Source organism: Neomonachus schauinslandi, chromosome 6 (genome assembly GCF_002201575.2).
Source record: "Neomonachus schauinslandi chromosome 6, ASM220157v2, whole genome shotgun sequence".
Classification (NCBI taxonomy): domain Eukaryota; kingdom Metazoa; phylum Chordata; class Mammalia; order Carnivora; family Phocidae; genus Neomonachus; species Neomonachus schauinslandi.
In genome coordinates, this window is record NC_058408.1 from 121,585,798 (window position 1) to 121,608,471 (window position 22,674).

Consider the following 22,674-nt stretch of genomic DNA (forward strand, 5'->3'; position numbering starts at 1 on the left):
GAAAGAAAGTTGAACTGCCACCTTAAAACCCTGGTCTAGAAAAACATATTGCAGACGACGGGAAGTGATAACTGGGGAAATTTATTTGGCTCTTAATGCACCTGAATCAAAGAAATTGTCACACTGTTTCTCAGAGGACTTGTATATCTAAGATTATTTTAATAATAAGTTGTTTTATAAGCATCTTGACATGATCACCAGAGAGGAGAAACAGCAATAGCTAAAACCTGTGTGTGCGTCAAGATGACATCTGAAGAAATGGCAGCTTCTGTTCTCACACCTGTGACTCAGAGAAAAGTGACGTCCACTCCATCGGCTGTAGATGAAAGTAGTGAAAAGGTCTCGGACATCAGTGTTCCAAAGGTACATAGTGTCAGGCAGAGCGGGCAGACTTCTACCATCCCATGGATGAACAAGCTTAAAGAAGAATCTTCTGAAAGCAACTTGCCCAAGATTCTCTCCATAGCAAGGGAGAAAACAGTGAGCGATGAGAACAGCAATGAAAAGTGCTGGGCAGAAAGCACACCAGTTTCTGTGAAAAACCTTAACATTAACCACAACAACATACTGACAAACCGCCAGTGCATCCTTCCTCAGAGCCAGTGTTATGACATGTGCACTTCTGTCATGGAGGAAGACCCATGTTTGGAAACTGGAATCCCATCCTCACTGGAAAGAAAGGCATTTCCTGGAATTCAACTGGAAATCGATCGACCTCGCATGGACATTAGCCCCTTAGGAAGTCAGTCAGCTGTTGTAGAGACTGGCCAGGCAGACCCTGACAGTAACATGGCAGCATTTCACTTTCATTATGAAGTTGAGAGAAGAGTGTCAGATGCTTTCTGTACCCTGTCAGGTAACTTGATTTTGGATGATTGTGGAAACTGTGTACCACTGCCTGGTGTTGGTGGGGAGCAAAAGAAAAATTATGTGGCATATACTTGTAAACTCATGGAATTGGCCGAAAACTGTGATAATAAGAATGGGCAGCTGCAGTGTGATCATTGTGACACCTTGGATGACTTGAGCTTTGAAGGTTCTTGCCAAAGGGCCAGTGTGGTATGTTCAAGTGACAGCTTTTGCAGGGAGGACTTGACTAACAGTCCACCTGCCAAGACCTTCCTGAGCCATTTTGAGGACTTCCCTGATAATTGTGAAGATGTAGAAGAAGATTTTTTTAAGAGCAAAAAGGAGAGGTCCACTTTGTTAGTGAGGAGATTTTGTAAAAATGACAGGGAAGTAAAGAAATCTGTGTATACCGGGACAAGGGCAATCATGAGAACTCTGCCTTCTGGTCACATTGGGCTGGGAGCTTACAGTTACATCGATCAGAAGAGAAGTGGTCTCTTATTGCCCAGTGGGAGAATTCTGGAAAGGCTGTCAGCGGTGGCGATTAGGCAGGACGGGAGCCAGTGCCTATCAGAAGCCCAGTGGTATCAGGTAAGAGTTAAAGTTTCATTTTTGACCACTTCTTTAAATTAGATCTTTGAAAATCCAATTTTCCATTGTTTTAATTCATGGAAAGTTTTAAGTTCTGTCAAATTGTGATTCTTAGGGGAAGCATTTTGTAGTTATTGGAAACCAGTAGACCTAACATGATACTCCAATTGGTAGCTGTCAAGATTGAGTTAACTTTGCAACGAGGTAAGTATATATGTAAAATACACATATACATGTCATCAGGAGTGCAGAAATTAGGGAGACTCCCTGGTTACTGTTTGTAGGATTATAAGACAGACTGCTGATAGTGGGAAAGCAGCTCCATTGACTGATTATCTAGTCGTGTCCTTTGGAGGTACATGCTTATGTCTTCCTTCTGCCATATTTTTAGGTTGCAGGGCCTAAAAGCACTTAAAATCTGGTTTCCTCCATTTTCCAACCAATGTTCCCAGTTTCTTCCCTTTTCATCTTTTTTGTGCCATGGACCCCTTTGGCAATTTGGTGATGCCTGTGGACTCAGAACAATGCTTTTAAATGCATCAAATGAAATACAAAGTGTTATAAAGGACACAGATTATGTGGCCATAGGTACACTTACCAAGGTATTGTTTGAAATTGTGATATACAGCAGGGTAGGTGCTTCTTTATTAACACATTGGACAGTGGCATTCAGTGAGGCGATAACTACTGTAATTTCTAAGTAGTGAGGAATGTCAGTAGGGAACGGTTTCCCTGGGACTTCCCAGTTTGGCCCTGCAAATCCTACATCTAGGGAAACCCCCTCAGTCCTGAGCAGACCAGGGCAGTTGGTCACCCTAAATATAAATACTCTTTCACGGTTTTGACGATGACTGTAATATATGGAAATATCTGTGATTTCTATCAGTGACAAGATCATAGGTGCTGCTCCTACTACTGAGTCTTATTGCCTATATTCATAACTGAAGGACATGCCAAATGTCTAACTCTCACATTCCAGTGTTTCACAATTCCTTAAGACCTGGCCTTGTGAATAAATACCCAGTCTAGAAAAACATTCCTTTTATTGAAACATAACTGGTGTATTTTTACTGTCACCATCATCAGTCACAGGAGCTGATACTTACTGTGCATTTTACACGTACTAGACATTGGATCACATAATTTACATACTTGATTTCATGCAATCCTCTCAACTACCCTCTGATACTGGTATGATTATTAACCCCATTGTATTGCTAAGAAAACAGAGTCTCAGGGAAGTCATGTACCTTGTCCAAGGTCACTTAACTGCTAAGTGGTATAGCTAGGATTGAACAGAAGAATTATGTTCATTTCAGAATCTGTTGATTGAGTAACCACACTCACTGATGCTTCTGGACTTGGCTGTGTTCAGTGCGGCAGTTCTAACCCTGGTTCTGTGTTAGAACCACAGTGTCCAGGCCCCACTCCTGACCCTCTGAATCAGAATCGCTAGGGTCGGGCTCAACATGAATGTTTTTTCAGAGATCTCCTGGGGATTCTATGATTCTGTGGAGTTGAGAACCGCTGTCCAGGAGCTTTAACTGAGCTCTTTGTTCTTTGGTCGGGACATTTAAGGAATATTTGCTCTCTCCTAAAGACCCTGACCCTGCTTGGGCTCTCAGGAGTGGCAGGGCTGAGCTGAAAGCCTGCCTGAAAAGGGATGACCCGCAGGCCCTTCTTTCTGTGCATTCAACCTACCATTCACCCAGCAAGTGTTCGCAGATTTGTTTTTGCCACCTCATCTGATTCCTCATAAAACCTGAGTCACAAGCAAGGTGATGTCAGTGACACACAGGCTCCCCAGCTCTTGAGACTGAATTTTGTCCATGCAGGGAGAAAGGACCTCATCACAGTAATGTGTCTTCCCAATTAAAAAGGCAGGGATTTAAAAAATTCATGCATACCTGAAGTTGAATGTTAAGAATGCAACAGAAATTTAAATGCAGCAAAGGGAATGGAAACCGACTGGTTGAGAACCGTTATCATAGGCCACCCCCCCCCCCCCACACACACACACTTACACAGGCATGAGGGTCATTCATCTGCTGTAAATAACTGCAGAATAATTTCTGGCATGACCATACTCACTCCTCCAATTTCTGGAGCACTGCCACTTCTCCTGAGAATGTTCATGGGTCCCGGGTCCCTAGTTCCAGTCTGCCCCTTTCTGTCAGTCAGAGGCCCTGGGATGGGTAATTTCCAGTGAAAAGGACCAAAGAGATGATGCAAATCATATCCTCCCTTCTTAGTCTCTGGAGGCTGGGAGAGGTTGCTACACCTCGGTCAGAGTGAACTCTATGAAGTCCTCTCTCCTCTCTGACCGGGTTTCCAGGAGGCTGTGGGCATATTTATGAACCATTAAGATGAAGCTGGGGAAGGGGCTGACTGTCCTGTCCTTTCTGAAGGGAGAGTTCTGAAAGGGAGAGCCCTTTTTGAATAGTCAAACCATACCACGGCAGGAATGAATCAGTATTTTCTAAAGTATAGTATTCTTTCAGTGTCTCAGTTTTTAGTTTAGAGTCTGGTAGAAATCCTTCTCAAAGTTGCACAGATGAATTTTAGCCACTTCCCCCAACTCCTCTAAGTGGCTTCCTTCACCAGAACAATGCAGACCCTAATGCAATGCTCCTGTCCCTGACCATTTCACACATATCCATCCTGGTTCCCCAATCAGATTATAAGTTGATTAAGGGCAAGAAGTGGCCCTACCTTTTTTCTACTCTCTGAGATGCAAGCCTAATGCCAAGTATATAGAAAACAGGACAGTGTCATCTTAGGAACATGGTCTCTGGAGTCAGTCAGCCTGAATTGAAAGTCAACCACTGTGAGTCCTCCATTTACTGCTGGTGTGACCTCCGGCAAGTTCTTTGACTTCTTTGTTTCTAATTACCTTATAAGTAAATTGGAGGTAATGATATTATTAGGGGGTTAAATGGAATGGCCCTGTGAAGTTGACAGCACAGCATCTGGCAAGGAGTGGGAACCACTGTTCTCACTCTGGCAGTTTTTCATCTGCTTTGTCATGAACATGTCCCCACCTCCTTCTGCTTTTTTGGAGCTTCTCCCATAGGGGAGTTTATGGTGGTGTGAATTTGAATGTCTATCTCCCAGTCTATGATGTGGTAGCTTGTACAATGCTTCTGCACATTTGAAGAATGTGTTGTGTGTCCAATTAGTTCCTCTGCCTCCCATTGAAATTTTTTTCTTGTATGCCTTCGTCAGAATGACCCAATTAATTTATGTTTGCACAGCTGTGCAGAGAAGAATGGGAGACATTAATGAGGATTAATGCTTGCTGACTGACTAACCATATTGGTATCCTCCTCCCCTTGCATTGTGAGAAATGAAAATTCTACCCCTTATGCAGTTAGAGCCACGCTCCTCCTGCTCTCCTGCTCTCCATTTATTGGCTTCACAAGATGGCATATTTTGGCAAGTGGCTGAAGTCTCCATGTTGAAAGTTTGTTAAGGGTGTTTTTCCTTTTAAAAAAAATCCTCTCCCAGGGGCGCCTGGGTGGCTCAGTTGTTAAGCGTCTGCCTTCGGCTCAGGTCATGATCCCAGGGTCCTGGGATCGAGCCCCGCATCAGGCTCCCTGCTCAGCGGGAAGCCTGCTTCTCCCTCTCCCACTCTCCCTGCTTGTGTTCCCTCTCTCACTGTGTCTCTCTCTGTCAAATAAATAAATAAATAAAATCTTAAAAAAAAAAAAATCCTCTCCCTGCCTGAATTTTGGGGGGAGTTTGGAGTACTCAGAGTTATTCTGAATATGAAGGACAAGAAGTTTCTGCCTGTCCTGGAATCATTCATGTAACCTGAGTTCCGTGTGCCTTGAAGGATGGAGCGTGGAGGAGGGGAGGGTGGCCGGGGCAGACAGGCCACGAGCTCCCATATCATCCCTTCATTTATGTCCCTGCCATGGTCTGCAGGAGGAGTCACTGTATAAGAATATGTACGGCAAAATAGAAAACAATGAATTTATTGTTAAAAAAAATCAGACTAGAAAAACTGTAAATTAAGAAGGAAAATCAAACCAGCTTCTGTGTTGCTAGGTCTTACTCTTCTTTCTTCCTTCTAAAATATATCTTTCTTCTTCACATTGTATTCTACTCTTTAGCAGAGAGAATTAAATTTAGGAGGCAATGAAAAATTTTTGAGTGTTTAACATAAATACCTTTGTCAGTATATATGTCTTTGAGTCCATATTTTCTCTGCTAGATGTCAAGGCACCGACCAATAATAAATTCATCTTCCAAGTTGTAACTTTTAGGGATGATCAGATATCCATTGAGCCCTGCTGTCCAGTGTTGTAACAGATGGCTGCTGAAATAGCAACATGTTTTATTTTCTCCTCTAGAAATTTGGTCTCCCTACAGGTTGGGTACAGTGTGGACCTTGAAACAATTAAAATTTCACAGGGTGTGCAGGCTAAGCTAAAAGCCTGAGCTCAGTGGCATGTCAGGCCTCCTCTTCCATTACTAAGGGTTATATCAAGTTCATGACATGGGTATAGGACGATGCTGGCCCCTTCCTGCTGAGCACAGTGAAAGGGAATCCAGATCCCGGACGGACAGCCCCTGCACAGTTTAGTCACGTCTGGTGCATCAGTGGAAAATGTGACAGGCTGTCAGAGGCCGACTCTGATGATTGGACAACTTTCCCTTATTAACTGCATCGGGGCCATTTAGGATAAATTTACTTCCACATCTCTGTAGTTACACCAGCTCTTTGGCTAGGATTTGGCAAAAAAATGGAATGAAAATGAAAAATGCTGACCCTGGACACTAATTTAAGGTGAATATATTCATGGCAACTGTTATTAAGATGGTAGCCTTGGGACAGTATCAGCGCTAGGATTTTTTTTTTTTTTTTTTTTTTTTTTTTTTTTTAAAAGATTTTATTTATTTATTTGAGAGAGAGAGAGTGAGAGAGAGCATGAGAGGGGGGAGGGTCAGAGGGAGAAGCAGACTCCCCACCGAGCAGGGAGCCTGATGCGGGACTCGATCCAGGGACTCCAGGATCATGACCTGAGCCGAAAGCAGTCGCTTAACCAACTGAGCCACCCAGGCGCCCAGCGCTAGGATTTTTTTTTTCCTTTTCCCCAGATGTCCTGCATAATGGGAATTAGCAGCTGGCAAGGCCTCATCCCTGGAAATGGGCCATAGTTAAAATGTGGTCTGAAAAGAATCGGAACCCATAGGCAAGGATAAGACCATCACATGGAGTCCTGATCTAATGCACACCCTGCATTTCTACACAAGCTGCCCATAGAATGACCTCCTGTAGTCATGAGTGATAATAGTGTCTCTCTCCCTTTGGTCCCCTCCTGGGTGCTGATTCAAGTATAACTGTCCCCTTAGGGCTTATAGCCCTCTTGGAGTAGTGTGGAGGTTTCTTCCCCAGTGGCCACAGGATTCAGCATCAAGGACTGAAGCATCATTGGGTGTGAGGGGTGACCATCCCCTCACCCTTACATGACTAGACTAACTCATGGCTCAGTCAGGACCCTCCCTGAAAAGCTGTTCTGACAGTGGTCCTGGGTCATTTTCTGGTCTTGATGAGCCTTATGACACCAATATGGTGTTCCATCTATTGGTTATTTTTTCTAGCAGCTGGCCTGGATGCATATAGAGCCTCAGATTAAATATGGGTCCTGCAGAGCTCAGGCATCCAAATCCCTACCCTAACCAACATTTAGCCCTTGAGCCCATGCCCCGTCCCTGTCATTTAGGCCATCACCCCTCAAACGCTCAGTCTTCAGCAACCCAGAGACACCATCATCTTTCAAGGGTAAGGAGAACCCATACTTTGAATCCCAATAGCAGAGCTCTTTGGAGGCAAGGAGGACTTCTTTGATTTCTTCTGTTTTTAATAGATTTATTGAGATATGATTTATATACCATACAGTTCACCTATGTAAAATGCAAATCCAATGTTTTTATATATTTACAGATATGTGCAACCATCACCACAATTTTAGAACATTTTCATCACCTCAGAAGGAAACCACATACCCACTAGCTATCACCCTCCAGCTATCACCCTCCATTCTCCTCATCCCATCTCCCCTCCCCCACCCAGAAGCATCCACTAATCTACTTTGTGTATCTAAAAATTTCCCTATTCTGGACCATCATATGAATGGACTCATATAGCATGCACACTTTTTTGACTGGCTTCTTTCACTTAGCATAATACATTTTTAAATTTTAATGCCAGTGTAGTTAACATGACAATATTTTTAAGATTCAAGGTACATCTGTACTGTAGCATGTATAGGTACTTTTTTTTTTTACCTCTGAAAAACACTCCATTGTATGAACATATAACATTTTATTTATCCATTCATCAGTTGTTGGACATCAGATTCTTTCCACTTTTTGTCTGTTACAAATAATGCTGCTATGAACATCCATGTGCAAGTGTTTGTGTGGACATATGTCTTCATTTCTCTTGGGTACATATCCAGGAGTGGAATTACTGAGTTATATAACTGTGTTTAACCTTTTGAAGAACTGCCAAACTGTTTTCCAAAGCAGCCGCAACTTTTTGCATTCCCACTAGCAATGTTTGAGTGTTCCAGTGTTTCTACATCCTGACCAACATTTCTTAGTGTCCGCCTTTTTGCTTATTGCCATCCTAGTTGATACGAGGTGATATCTCATTGTACTTTTGATTTGCATTTTCCTGATAGCTGATGATGTTGAGCATCTTTTCATATGCTTTTTGGCCATTTGTACATCTTTGGAGAAATGTCTATTCAAACCCTTTGCCTATTTTCAAATTTCTTTTATTATTGAGTTATTTACATTTCTGGATGTAAGTCCATTATCACATATATGATTTGCAATATATGTGTGTGTGTGTGTGTGTGTATAGGTATGAATGTGGATATAATGAATGCAAGTCAAGAAAGTAGCAAAGAAGGCTTATAATTTTAATGCACAGTGAAACTTGTTAAATATTTTCTTTGGACATTGATCTCATTCTCAGTCTTTTTCAAACTTACCCCACCAGCAACAATGGTTAAGTCAAATTTTTTATCTTCCTTCTCCCCCAAATTCTTTCCAAACTCCATTCTGCGTAGTTTCTCCCTCCTCTTCTGCCTAAGCTTGTATTATATAGGCCATTTTTCTTATTGTCTAAATTCTGTACCCCAGAGCGATGGCTGGGAACCAGATTGTCATCTGCAAACTTGTGCATTACATGGAAGGCATTCCAAGGCAGGACTGGTTGAGGAGGTCACCACTTCACGGTAATGTACTTCATTATGCACAAGTGGTGGGACCAGGCCTAGGCAGAGGCAAGCAAGGTGCCTGGGTGGCAACTTTTAAGGAGGCACTCAATCTCAGGGTTTCACAAGTGCCAACTGTCTACTTATCAGGGAGTACCTCCTTAAATTTTGAGCTCTAGGCAGCTCACTTGTCTCACCTTAGTCCTGGCCCTTGGTAGAAGATCTAAGAGAATCTGTGGTTTAGAAATGCCTGTCATCTTCTTAGCTCAGGAATGGCATTGACTAACCCCCCGTGCCCCCGCCCCGTATACATTCATGCAGATATTGTTAAAATACTAGCTAAGAATGGTTCCTCATTTTTAAACTGTTAAAAAAAATCAAGGGAAGAATAATATTTCCTGACACAAAAATTATATGGAATTGAAATTTCAGTGTTCACATATGAAGGTTATTGGAGCACAGCTGCATTCATTCCTTTTTTTTTTTTTTCCAAAGGTTTTATACAGCGAGAGAGGGAACACAAGCAAGGGGAGTGGGAGAGGGAGAGGGAGAAGCAGGCTTCCCGCCGAGCAGGGAGCCCGATATGGGGCTCGATCCCAGGACCCTGGGATCATGACCCAAGCTGAAGGCAGACACTTAACAACTGAGCCACCCAGGCGCCCCTGCATTCATTTTTTTTAATACTCGTGTATTTTCTGTAGCTGCTTTCTCCTTGTAACAGCAGAGTTGAGGAGCTATAATTGAGACTACATGGCTTGGAAAGACTAAAATATATTTATTATATGGTTTAGAACACCCCTCTCCACCTGGCTAGTTTCTACCCGTTCTTTAGTCCTGAGCTAAGATTTCACATCCTCTTGGTGGTCTTCCCTGTAGGCCCCTCCGCCACCACAGACTCCAATCTAGAGTTTCACTGACAGTCAGTACTAATACATATTTCTTGAATGACTCCTTGAATTATAAATAAAGAAAGGCAGTTTCCACCCACTGCTGATGTCTCCTTCTCTCCTTCCCCAGACCCAGTTCAGGCTTATTAGCTGGCTTCCCCCTGACCATCGAAGCTTGGAAACACTTTCTCTGAGCAATACCTAGGACAGAATCAGAATTTTCCATTGATATTCAGAATGGTCTTTTTCAGTCCTGTGAACCTAGAGACCCATGCCTGTCACTTCCACAGACTTGGCCTGCAAGACAGAGAGAGGACATTTTTCCATCTCCTTGCCCCTGGCCCTCCATTTCAATTGGCTGCAAAAATCCCTGGGAAAGTTTCCAACTGTTTTGTGTTTACAAGGGGGGCATCTGAGACTGCTGTTATCTACAATGGGCCAGAAAGGAAAGAAGCCCCCTCCTCTCAAGATCCAGGAGCTCTGTCCCTGTCCTTCAGAACCCCCAGTCCTTATAGGCAGAGATTTCCACCATGGACCAGAGGGAAACTAGCTTCTGTTTCTCAGTGGTGGTCGGGGATGGGGTTGGTGATGAAGGGATAGGGGCAGCATGCTGTGTTGAGGAGATCATTCTTGAGTTTGGGAGGTATTTGGTCAGTTTCTTCAAGCCATCTGACCTCCAGTACTCTCAATAATAAACCTGAGCAGCCCCCTCTCACACCCCCCCCCCAAATAAGACCTAAGTATCAATTCCCGCTCTCCCATTAACTGGTTGTACGACCTTAAGCAAGTCAATTTAGGACCTGAAATTTTTAGTTCCTTTGGGTATAAAACAAAGTGAGGGTATGGGCGCCTGTTTGTCTCAGTCGGTAAAGCGTTTGAGTCTTGATTTCAACTCAGGCCATGATCCTGGGTCATGGGATCCAGCCCTGCATCGGTCTCTGCGCTCAGCACAGAGTCTGCTGGAGAGTCTTTCTCTCCCTCTCCCTTGGTCCCTCCCCCTGCTCATGCTCTCTAAATAAATAAATAAATGCTTAAAAAAAAGCAAGGGCAGACTTGTATTCACTGACCGCTATGTGTCAGACATTGTTATATTATTTGCATATATTAGTACATTTTAAGTTACACGTTTCTTCTTAACTCTGAAAGCCCAACAGTCTGTGATTTTCCTGATTTAAGCCTTGACTCTGGATTTATGGTTGAGTAAATATTCTACCTCCCCCAGCAGTGCCTCCTGGAGATTTGATTTGGAGGGAACGTTGTCACTCTCCAGCATTTGCAGCAGTGGATGGGCACAGGAGAGTTGCTTCTTCATCAGTGGCTGAGCCCTGAGGTGCCTGTAGCAGTAAAACAGCAAGCACTTGGTGGGCTCTTACCGTGTGCCAGGCACTGTGCTTTCCAGACATGACCAAGGTCACACAGTGTGAGGACTCCAACCTGGGTTGGGCTGCCTCCAAAGCCCATACTCATAACCACTCCTCAGAGGTCCTCTGGAAGATTCTGATGTAACTCATCCCTATAACTTGGCAGAGGTTCTGTTCCCTTATTAAAGTGTGCAAATGTTGAGCTGGATGAGCCCTTAAGCTGTTTCTGTCTTCAAATGTGATCTGGGTGTGACCGTTGGATGAAATGGGAGACATGGGGAACAATACCAAATCTTAATGTGAGGGGTGTGTTGGCTATTGAAATGGCTAAGATTTATTTTTATGACTCAGCCTGCTAGGGGGAGGAAGCCAAGCCTGAAGGTTTGAAATTTTACTGAATTGCTGTAATTTAGAAGTACATTTTGAAAGTTTTGTAAGTAAGTAAGCAAGAACAAAGTCCAAAGCAAACTGCACACATCTGACTCAGAATCTATAGCTTATTCATGATCATGCTGAAATGACCCAAACTGGTGGGAACATAATTTAGTATTTTTCCATTTTAAAGTTTTCTGTGATCTTCAAGGGTTCTGACCAACTGACCTGAGTATGAAAAACATTACTCAGGAACATTTCTTTCCATCGTCACACCATTAAAATGAAGTTTTCACCTCCTTCACAGGGTTATGAGGCTGGAGGAAAAAATGGGGCTGGTTGTACAGTCAGATGCTTGGCAAACATTATCAAATGTCCCTGCAATTGTAACTTTTCTCCTCTTACTCCAGGCTCTGAGGCTTCAGCATGAGGTACCTGGGGGAAAAGGGATTCTGAAACTATTCTGGAGGCAGCAAAACAAAGCCGGAGTCAGCTGTTTCCTTTCTCAAATGCTGCAAGCATCCAGGGGAACCTGCTTACTGAAACTTGACCCTTTGGTTTCCCCATTGTTATGCTGGCCTAGTTTTCAAAACTTCATTTTCAGCTTGAGATTAGGTGACTTTTATCACCGACACCTACTTCATCTTATCCCTGTGTTTTAATAAAATAAGGAATCAATTTGTCTGTATACCGTGTTGAGTAGCTTAACTTCAGAAAATTTAGCACCAAATTATAAACAGTGACACTTTAATAGTGAGTGTGGATGTGTCTCGAGAGCCAGCATGTGGGAGTTTGGCAGTTGGAAATCCCCATGGCTTCAGTTTTTCCAGATTGTGTACCCTTCCATCAAATAGTAATTTCTTAGCCTTGAAAAACTCTTCTAGAACAAGGGGAATGTTCATTTGAGCTCTAAATAGGTGAATCCAAAACTTGTTTAGTAGCAAATTCATTATTTTTCTCTTTAATGGGGCCAAAGAAAATGGCCTCAGGCCCTGGATGGACCAGCAAGTTCTCCTTTTGATGGCCACATACCAAATAAGGGCACCGTAATGTGGGTATGACTCTGCCATGACTAATATTTTGTGAGGGTAATGCCATTATTGTGACAACCATATTTTCCAAATAAAAAGTTGAGAACTTTTTATTGAGAGGAGAGAGGGGCAGAATACTTGAAATTGAGACTGACTCAGGAAATCCAGAATGACTGGTCTTGGAGTTGCCGTTGATCACAATATAAAGGAAAAAGAATATGAGTGAATTAGAGCACATCTACTTTGTTGCTAGAAAAATCAGGGAGTTTCAAAATGAATGAGTTGGTAGTGGTAGTAAATGTGTTGTAAAGACAACACATTAGAAGCCCAGAACAGAATCCAGCAAATGTTTTTTCTCAAAGTTTTTTGTTTTTCTGTATTTTTTCCAAGTGTTTGGTAGCTACTGTGTTTTGGAAGTATAAAGGTAGTAAAATGGATTTCTTTGAGACATTAGGATATGCTCAGTTAAATAAGGGTTGTCCCTTTCTAAGAAATCACCTTGAAAGGCAGACTCCATTTTCCACTTGTGCCTCCATTAGGCAAAAGGTCTTAATCCTTTGACCTTGGATTGACATTTTAGGAACAGTCCTTTCAAGCATCCTAGCTAATTCTGGTTTAGGTCAATATTGATGTATGACTGTGAAGGATAGGGTTGGTTTTATTAGGGGTCCTATAAATAGACTGGAGGTGAAAGGGGGTATCTGGAAATGTTTTGAGCAAAAGTAAAATTGTAAGTTCTGCATACGACACAAACTAGAACACAAACTTACTCATTGCTTCACGGTCTCACTCAGTGTCAAGGGATGGTTCAGAGGTACCCATAAACCCATGATGCCCCTTTGGTTTGGACTCAGCCTCATGGGCACGAAGCTCATGCCAGAGGTGAGATTAAAATTTAGCTCCATCTCCCCAGCCCTTTTTGGCCAGGTGCCCTGGTATAGATCACACCATGCCCAACCATACAAGGTGATCCTGGGGAGTTCCACGTGGAAGACAATCAGAAGAGCTACTGAAGACCAAAGCTACTATTGGATTTTTTCTTGGATTCATGTATAATGAATCTCTTGGATTCATATATAATGTGCTCAGCACAGGGGAGTCCATTAAGTTCCAGTGGTCTGAAAGATAAATAGTGTGAATGCTTTTTTAGGTAAATATAAGCTGTTTGGTAACTTCATGAACTACAGAATTCTCGAGCTGGAAGGCTCATATTCTATAACCTTATTCACTCCCTCATTTTATGGATAAAGTAGCCAAGTCCTTACACGGTGGAAATTACTTGACCAGATTCACATAGCTAATGATGGAAGACACAGAACTAGAATCTGGATCCTCATCTCTCAAATAAGATAAAAATATATGATACAGCCTTTCACAAAGTAAGTGCTCTTATTAATGTCAGCTGATTCTGAACCCCAATGCCTTTGGGGTTCCTGGGAGACATGGATTCCTGGTATGGCACCTGCCCTAGCAGAGTTCATGGTGAATGGTGGAGGCTGACATGCCTGTGCTGTCTTCCATTTGTTCCACGGTTTTCCCAGATTGTAAATGATCATGGTTGGTGCATAGTTTATCAGCTTTTTTCTGTGTTCTCTGGTCCATTCCAGTTTTCACAGCTTATCCTATCTTCAGTTCTTTAAGGAGCTGGCTCATCTTGTTGCAATAACATTGTCAATTCTTTAAGTACTCCGAAGTGCCCTTTAAATTTGAATGTAGCCAAGTTTTGTTGAGTTCATTTCTCCCCTTAGTCTAGTTTCTTTCCATCCTTCACTTGGCAGGTAGCTCCCTCTGGTTAATGACCAGTTCTTCAAAGCACACAGAGCGGCCGTGGGATCCCTCCCAGTCTCTCAGGAGGATATTTTCCCGTGTTCTTTTTCTCTTATTTATGGGAAGCAGAGCCAGTGAGAGACAGTGAGCCCAGCAGGAGGGGCCAGACCAACCCAAGGAATTGAGCCAGCAATCCCAGGCTCATAAAACATTAGCAGTGGAAGGGCTTTGGAGACTGTCAAGTCCAACTCTTCATTTTACAGAGAAGGAAACTGAGGCTCAAAGGAAGGCAGTGACTTTGCCCAGGTCTGCTCAGGCATCAGTTTCACAGCCAGACCTGGAGTCTGGGTTGCTCTCAAGCCAACTCTCCTGCCCTGTGACAGATGCCAAATACTATTTCTGACCCATAGGCGAGGAGCTGAATTGATTGTCTTATAACAGTTAAGTTATTCAAGGTATAAGCCTCCATAGTGGTTAAGTGAGCTTGGGAGCCAGATTGCCTATGTTCACATCTGACTGTACTTAATCACGTTGTGACCTTATGAAAGTTACTTAACTTCTCTGTGCTTCTATTTCCTTACCTCCAAAGTGGGGATAATAATTTAACTTACTTCTTGGGATTGGTAGAAAGATTAATAGGTGGTTATATGTTAAATGTTAACATATGTTAACAAAAATGTTTTAATTTTAAAGCATTTAGAACAGTACTTGGCACTGATGTTATTTTCATTTTGATTCTATTTTTTTTAAGATTTTATTTATTTATTTGACAGAAAGAGAGAGAGCACAGTGGGCAGAGCAGCAGGCAGAGGGAGAGGAGAAGCAGGCTCCCGCTGAGCAGAGAGGCCGACGCAGGGCTCGATCCCAGGACCCTGGGATCATGACCTGAGTCGAAGGCAGCCGCTTAACCCACTGAGCCACTCAGGTGCCCCTTCTTTTTGATTCTTAAGCCTTAACCAAAATTCTGTATTATCTCCCTATAAATACGAAGTTTTCTCTAGGAACCCTGATGGAATAACTCTAAATTGTGGGATATAGTCTCCAAGTGCTGTTAAGAGTGGCAGGAGGGTTTGTGTAGTCTGAGAAGGCTTCCTGGAGGAGGTGGGATATCATTTGAGTTCTGTCAGGAGTTAGGATTCTTCTGTATGCAGTGGGCAAAGTGTTCCATCATAAAAAAATTGACCACCTGTCTCCCTTGCAGAAGTCCACCTTTGGTTTACTCCAAATGTAATGTTGATTTCAGAGGCCTTCTGCCATCTTGACTTAGCCATTTTTCCCAAAGGAAATTGCTTCATATAAAATTTAAAGTGACATAATTTCTCTCAATACAATAGGAATTTTCCTGTTTTATTTTCAAAGCACCTTTTGTGAAAATTGCCTTCTATACTTTGCAGAAGGTTGTTGGCAACATCTGTTGATGTAAAGCAAAAAGGACTGCTTTGTTTGTTTGTTCATTTGACTTTTAGTAATGAAATAAGCACCCATCTAACTTACCATCTAAAACTAAAGCTAGGAAAACCCTACATCTAGCCTATGAGTCCCCTCTCTTGGCTCTGCCAACCTCAGTCTGTCCAGGCACCATCACCTGAATCCTGTTTCCATCATTCCCTTACTTTCTTTTGTATGCAATGTTGTTGCAGCTACATGTATGCTTAAGAACTATATATTAGGGGCGCCTGGGTGGCTCAGTCGGTTGAGCGACTGCCTTCGGCTCAGGTCATGATCCCGGAGTCCTGGGATCGAGCCCCACATCGGGCTCCCGGCTCGGCGGGGAGCCTGCTTCTCCCTCTGACTCTCCCCCCTCTCATGCTGTTTCTCTCTCACTCGCTCTCTAATAAATAAATAAATAAATAAATAAATAAATAAATAAATAAAATCTTAAAAAAAAAAAAAAGACATCAGATTCAGGCCTGCTGTAACTAACAGTAGGTTAAAGGGTTTAAAAAAAAAAACTATATATTAATACTAAATGCCACCACATCTTATACTTTAAAATAGTTAATTAGCATATATTTTTTTAAAGATTTCATTTATTTATTTGAGTGAGAGAGAATGAGAGATAGCACGAGAGGCAAGAGGGTCAGAGGGAGAAGCAGACTCCCCGCTGAGCAGGGAGCCCGATGTGGGACTCGATCCCAGGACTCCAGGATCATGACCTGAGCCGAAGGCAGTCGTTTAACCAACTGAGCCACCCAGGCGCCCCTAAAATAGTTAATTAGTTGTATGTCACATGATCTTCACCTTAATATAAAAAGAACTGCATTTTTAAAAAAACAAAACAAGCAATCATGGGGGGAAAAGAGAGAGGCAAACCAAAAAAAGACTCTTAACTATAGAGAACAAATTGATGGTTAGCAGAGGGGAAGGTGGGTGGGGGGTGGATGAAATAGGTGATGGGGATTAAGGAGTGCATTTGTTGTGATGAGCACCAGGTGATGTATGGAAGTGTTGAATCACTTTATTGTACACCTGAACCTAATATTACACTGTATGTTAACTAACTGGAATTTAAATAAAGACTAAACTAAACTAAAATTTTTTTAAAAATTAAAAAATAACAAAACTATGCATTTTAGTTTTAGTTGTTTTGAACTTTTCATAAAGGCATAGTATGTGTAAGTTTTTTACTTTTTATGCAATATTATATTTCGGAAGTTTTATTTATACTGTTGTATGTTGTTTTAGATTGTTTTGATTCCTGTATAATATTCCTCTGTGTAAATATAGCATAGCTTCCTCATGCATTCTCCAGTTGATACACATTTAGATTGTTTTTATGTTTGTACTATTTTAAACAGTCCTTCCATGACTGTTTTTGTCTATGTTACCTGTTACACATGTCCAAAATTTTCTCTTGGAAATATACCGAGGAGTAGAATTGCTGAAACATGGGGTATGTGAATATTCAATTTGGAAGATAGTGGTAAACTATTTCCTAAAGTGGCTGCACCAATTTAGACTATATGTCCTGCCCCTCCCCCACACCCCCTTGATGTATAAAAGATTCTCTGAATCTGCATCCTCTCTAATACTTGATATATTCCAACTTATTTTTGCACAGCCAACCAGGTTTAAAAACATTTCTCTGGGGTTAATTTGGCATTTTCCTGATCACTAGTAATGTTAATCATATCTTTACATTGTCATTGTTTTTTTGTTTGTTTGTGTTTTTTTTTTTTAAAGTAGACTCCACACCTAGCATGGAGCCCAACATGGGGCTTGAACTCACGACCCTAGATTGAGAACTGAGCTGAGATCAAGAATCAGACACTTAATCAACTGAGCTACCCAAGCACCCCATCATTGTTTCTTTTTCTATGAAATGCTTTAGACCTTTTGCCCATTTTCTGTTGGGTTACTTGTGCTTCTGATCGATTTGTAGTTCTTTATATATTCTTGATATTTGTTTTTGTTTGTATTGCTGATATTTTTTCCCAGTTTTAAATTTTTTTTGTAAAATTAATTTTGATAAAATTTTTAATTTTAATAGTCAAATTTATTGAAGTTTTATGGTCGGTGCCTTTTGTTTTTAAGAAACTTTTCTCTAGGGCGCCTGGGTGGCTCAGTTGGTTAAGCGACTGCCTTCGGCTCAGATCATGGTCCTGGAGTCCCTGGATCAAGTCCCGCATCGGGCTCCCTGCTCGGCAGGGAGTCTGCTTCTCCCTCTGACCCTAACCCCTCTCATGTGCTCTCTCTCATTCTCTCTCTCTCAAATAAATAAATAAAATCTTAAAAAAAAAAAAAAGAACTTTTCTCTACCTGTAGTCTAAAAGATATTCATTTGTATTTTTTACTAGGAGGTTTTTGTTTTGTTTTGTTTTTTTGACAATTTAATTCCCTAGTCTGTTTAAATCCTTGATTTTGTATGTGGTGTGAGGCAGAGATCTCACTTTAATCTGTTTTCATATCAATATCCATTTCCAGCTCTAATCTGACATGTCTCTCTTGTATATCAAAGTTCCATATGTGCATCAGTCTTCTCTCAGCTCCTAACCTAGTTCTTCGGTTAGTTTATCCATCACTGTGCTAATAACTTCAGGATGTATAACAGCTTCTTTTCAGAATCCTTACTATTCTTGGCCCTTTACTCTTTGCTATCATGATGTTGATGATGGTGATGATGATGACGGATGACTGCAGCATCACAAGCTTACAGAGAAATATGCAAACAATACAAAGTGAAACACAGTGATGTAATTGGTACCAAAATCAGTAAATGGAACGTTAGCACCCCAGAAGTCTTCCTTGTATCCTCCTCCATTCTCTCTCTCTCTGTCCCCCCAAAGTAACCAGTCTTGTCTTCTAATGGGATACATTCATTTGGCCTATTTTTGAACTTCATATAAATGAATTCATAGTAGGTACTATTTTGTATGTTTTCTTCCCCCAGCATTATATCTGTGAAATTCATCCATGCAGTCGTAGTTTGTGCATTCTCATTGCTACTTACTATCCATTTCATGAATATCCTACTCTTTATCCACTCTCCTGTTAAGCGTCATTTGAGTTGTTCCCAGTTTGAAGCTATTATGAATAGTACTATTCTCTTCCCTGCCAGCCTCCAGGCCCTTGCCTGGGTTGATTCCATCTTCCTGTCATTCTTCCATTCCCTCCACTACTTAAGACCCTGGCCATTTTACAAAATCTTGGTAAGTATTGCCCATCCCTTTTGTGAATCTTTCGTAGACCATTCCAGTATACCAAGTTATTCTCTGTCAGGGCATCTAACTTTGTAGCCCATGAGTTGAACACTAAGTGCAATACCTGGAAGGTTTTTTGCAAAAGAGGAAGAAGGAGGAGGAGGAGGGGAAGGATGAGGTGGAGGAGGAGGAGAAGAAAAAGGAAAGTTTTACAAAGCAATTAGTATCTAGCAGATAGGAACTAATTGGGTCTAACTACTTGCCAAGGAGGAATTTGAAAAATTTTTCCTAAACATGTAAACATTGAGTTCACTTGTAGTTGTATACAAGGAAAGGATGGAGTAAAAGCCTTCCAAGAGTTTGTGTAAGTCAAAGAGATCATTGGTATAACCAATTTCCATTTCATCCTTCTTCAGAAGAAAGTGTAGGCCAGGTTCATAGCATGATGTAATGGAGAAAATGACCAAGGTTGTTAATGACTTATATGCTTCTACCCTTAACTATTGCCAGTTTATGGGATAGGATACTTAGAAGAAGTTGAAACAGATTATTAATATTTAGTTGACTTTAATGCTGTCAGATGGCTAGGTAATGGAAACTTGTTGAAAAGATTTCCTCAACTACTTTTTCAGATTAGGGACTTTGGGGAACAAAAGGCTCTGTGAATTAGTAGTGGCTTGAAATGCATCATTTTCTTACTAATGGGACAAGGATCTGACTACATTTAATTAGAATATGCAAAACAAAATCCAAACCAAACAAAAATAATGTAATGCTGATTTGTTCAAAGTAAGGATGCTCACACTCAAATTGGACATGGCATTTGAACATTCTTACATTCATTCATTTATTCAACAACTATTTATCAAGCACCTGTTACTATGTGCAAGCTATTGTTAAGGAGCTAGAGAAACAGTGAACAAAACAGAAACATCTCTTCACTGTTGAAGTGTGTTAGTTGGGACATAGGTTCTCTGTCTTTAACAGTGACCAAAAATAAAAGTGAATTAAGTAAAATAGACATATTTTTTTTATCACTTAAGAATGATCTGTAGTTATTTAGAAATTTTATCCTACAACATCACCCAGGGACCCAGGCTCCTTCTGGTATATTTCCCTTATCCACATGGTCCACATGGCTCAACATTGCATCCATGTTCTCAATGGCAGGAAGAAGAAAAGGAGGAAAAAATGTCATGCCTATTCCTTTTAGAGGACACACCGCAGAAGTTGTCCACATCACTTTCTAAAGCATTCCATTGGCCGGAATTTTGTTACATGGTCACTACCTAGCTCCAAGGGAAACTGGAAAGTAGAGTCTGACTCTGAAAGATCATAGACAGATTAATTCAAGGGTGTTATGTCTATGGGAGAATATATACTGGAGGAATAGAAGTCTCTGCTACATTCTAGTACAGGGAAAAGCACATTAGACAAAAAACAAATATAGTCAGATGATGCTATATGATAAATAAAGCAACGTATGGAAATAGAGGATAAGGGAGAAGAAAAGAGATGCTAATATGTAATTCTCACATTTCTAAATGTTTCTAAGCTCACGGATTTACAAAGTTACTTAGAAGAAATTGAAATCATAATTGCAGTAGAGAATCACCGTTTTTCATGAGTAAGAATCATGCTTTAAGATTTTGCCAGCTGCTTTGGTATATCTGGGTAATCAAACTTCTGCTCCATCATTGTAGCTCATTGTAAAAGAACCTGATCCATCCGAAAAACAACTATGTTCATCAGAAGGATATGTCATTCCATAAATCTTGGAGATGGCATATGCATCCCAGAACAAGCCAGAAATCTCTGATTGTGTGGTCAAACACTGGGCAGTGCTAGAGATCAGTGGGCATTATGAAAGTATATTCTTCATCATGAGACCACTAAAATGAAACTTAAAGCCACCATTAGTAAAATAAACCTGGATAGAGAAATTGAAATGTGCTGGGACTGAATGGAGTCCATAGTGCTTGAAGATCTCTCAGCATGTCAAACATCATTATTCTCATCAACATGACAAAAATTGAACAGTGACAAGCAAACCACCTGTCACTAGTAGGCTTATGGTCATCTGACTCACTTCTTGAATGCCTTTGTTTATATTTTTATATATTATCTCCTTGACTAAGGCATTAAATTAAAAAAAAAAGGTAATACACATTTCTTATAAAGAAAAAATGGTGTGTAAAATCTTAAAAGTGATGGATTCTTCCTTCCTCAATCTCCCCCACCCCTATTTTACCCCCAAATTAACAGTTTGTTGGTTCTGGCTCCAGACCTTTTCCTACGAATTCTATATAGATTTTAAGCTTCTTGTTTAACTCTGTAACTTTTTCTACCTGGAAGAGTGCTTTGCACAGAACAGGTTCTCTGTACATATTGATTGATTTGATAAGTGATTGATTAAATAGAGTTCAGGAGGGAAAATGCCCAAATGGAAATCTAGAGACTTGTGGGAAACCAAGAGCAATATTTTCAAAGTTGCCTTTGACAAGAAATATTGCTAATAACCTTTTAAGGAACTCTCTGAGTGCTATTTTTCTACTCCCTCCTTCCCCCTTAGCACAAAATCATGAAGACATCATAAACAAAAGCTTGAGAAAAGCTATGTGTGATTCCCTCTCCCACATCCTGCCTCTTAGTGAAGAGTGTGTGGAAGGAGGAGGTGGGCACGACGGGAGAGGGGCCCTAGCAGAAGATAAATCTCTAACTCTGTACCGACTGACTCTAAAATTTGCTGTGGGGTGTTTTTATTGGTAATCTCTTTTACAGATGTTTTCAGAGAAAGTTGAAATTATGCTGGTAAAAACACATCTAGACTCCACATTGCAATTTAAACATATTGTATTTTATGTCCTCAAGCAAAAGGGCTGGGAACTCTTCTTTTTCTTTCTTTTCTTTTCCTCCCTCTCTCTTTTTCTTTTTAATTAAAAAAGGAGATGGACCAAAGAAAGTCCAAAGAGTCTTTTCCTATCTGGACTGAAAAATTAGTTATTGCTTTGGGAATAAAGGTAGTGAGCATGATGTCTCATTTCTAGTTAACCAGTAGTTGTCTTTAAATATAAAAAACAATGACTTTGGAAGACTAAAAAATATATAGTTTTAAGGTGTGATTCATATTATTTCCCCAAGGTTTCATTTTTATTTTATTATCCTCCAACTCCATGGCTAAACGTTTATTTGGCACTTGCAAACTGAAAAAGTCTGGGCTGCAATAAGCCATTTGCTGTATCTGATTAATTGCCACGGATATGCCTTTCATTCCTTCCCAGTGAACCTGAAGTGTACTGTCTTGAGGAGTGCTTTCCGAAGGGAAAACTTTTGGAAGGCCCTCCATTTCTCTGAGTTTTCATAATAGTGGAATGTGTTATACAGGCAGCCGAGTGAGCAGTTAAGAGCAAGGCTCTGGAAGCAGGCCCTGTTCCACCGTTAACTCACAGTGGAGCCTTCAGCAATTTACTTGATCTCCTTAAGACTTAGTTTGTCTCACCTGTAAAATGAGAATAATGGAAATAACACCTAATTCAGAGAGTCATGAGGTTGGATATCTGAAAAAGCACTAAACATAGCATGTGGTAATTGTCCCAACAGATTTCAGTGGCTGCTATTGTGATTATGACCTCTCTTTCTGACTGTCACTGCTACTCCTAATGGACTGTGAAGCCCCGTGGTAGAGGAATATGCTGTTTCTGAGGAAGTAGTGTGCACATTACTGGTATCTTACGTAGCACATGTGACATTTTTACCCTGTTAAATGGGAGTCATTTATAGCCTATTGCTGATCCTAGATTGTAGCGCTCCTGACCCACTCCTATGTACTAGCTTTTGCATTGCATCTATCAGTAGACCCTCAGGATGGCTTGCATTGAGCAGGTCCTCAAGAAGGATCTTCCTTCCTTCCTTCCTTCCTTCCTTCCTTCCTTCCTTCCTTCCTT

At 41.1% G+C, this 22,674-nt stretch overlaps 1 protein-coding gene across 1 annotated transcript in view; it reads left to right on the top strand.

Moving 5' to 3' along the window:
- The first annotated feature begins 243 nt into the window (after window positions 1–243).
- PLCE1 (phospholipase C epsilon 1) overlaps window positions 244–22,674 on the top strand; it is a 272,899-nt gene continuing 250,468 nt past the window's right edge. The window contains exon 1 of the mRNA XM_044916220.1: window positions 244–1,440. Coding sequence (XP_044772155.1) covers window positions 244–1,440 — 1,197 coding nt within the window. The remainder of the gene's footprint in view (window positions 1,441–22,674) is intronic.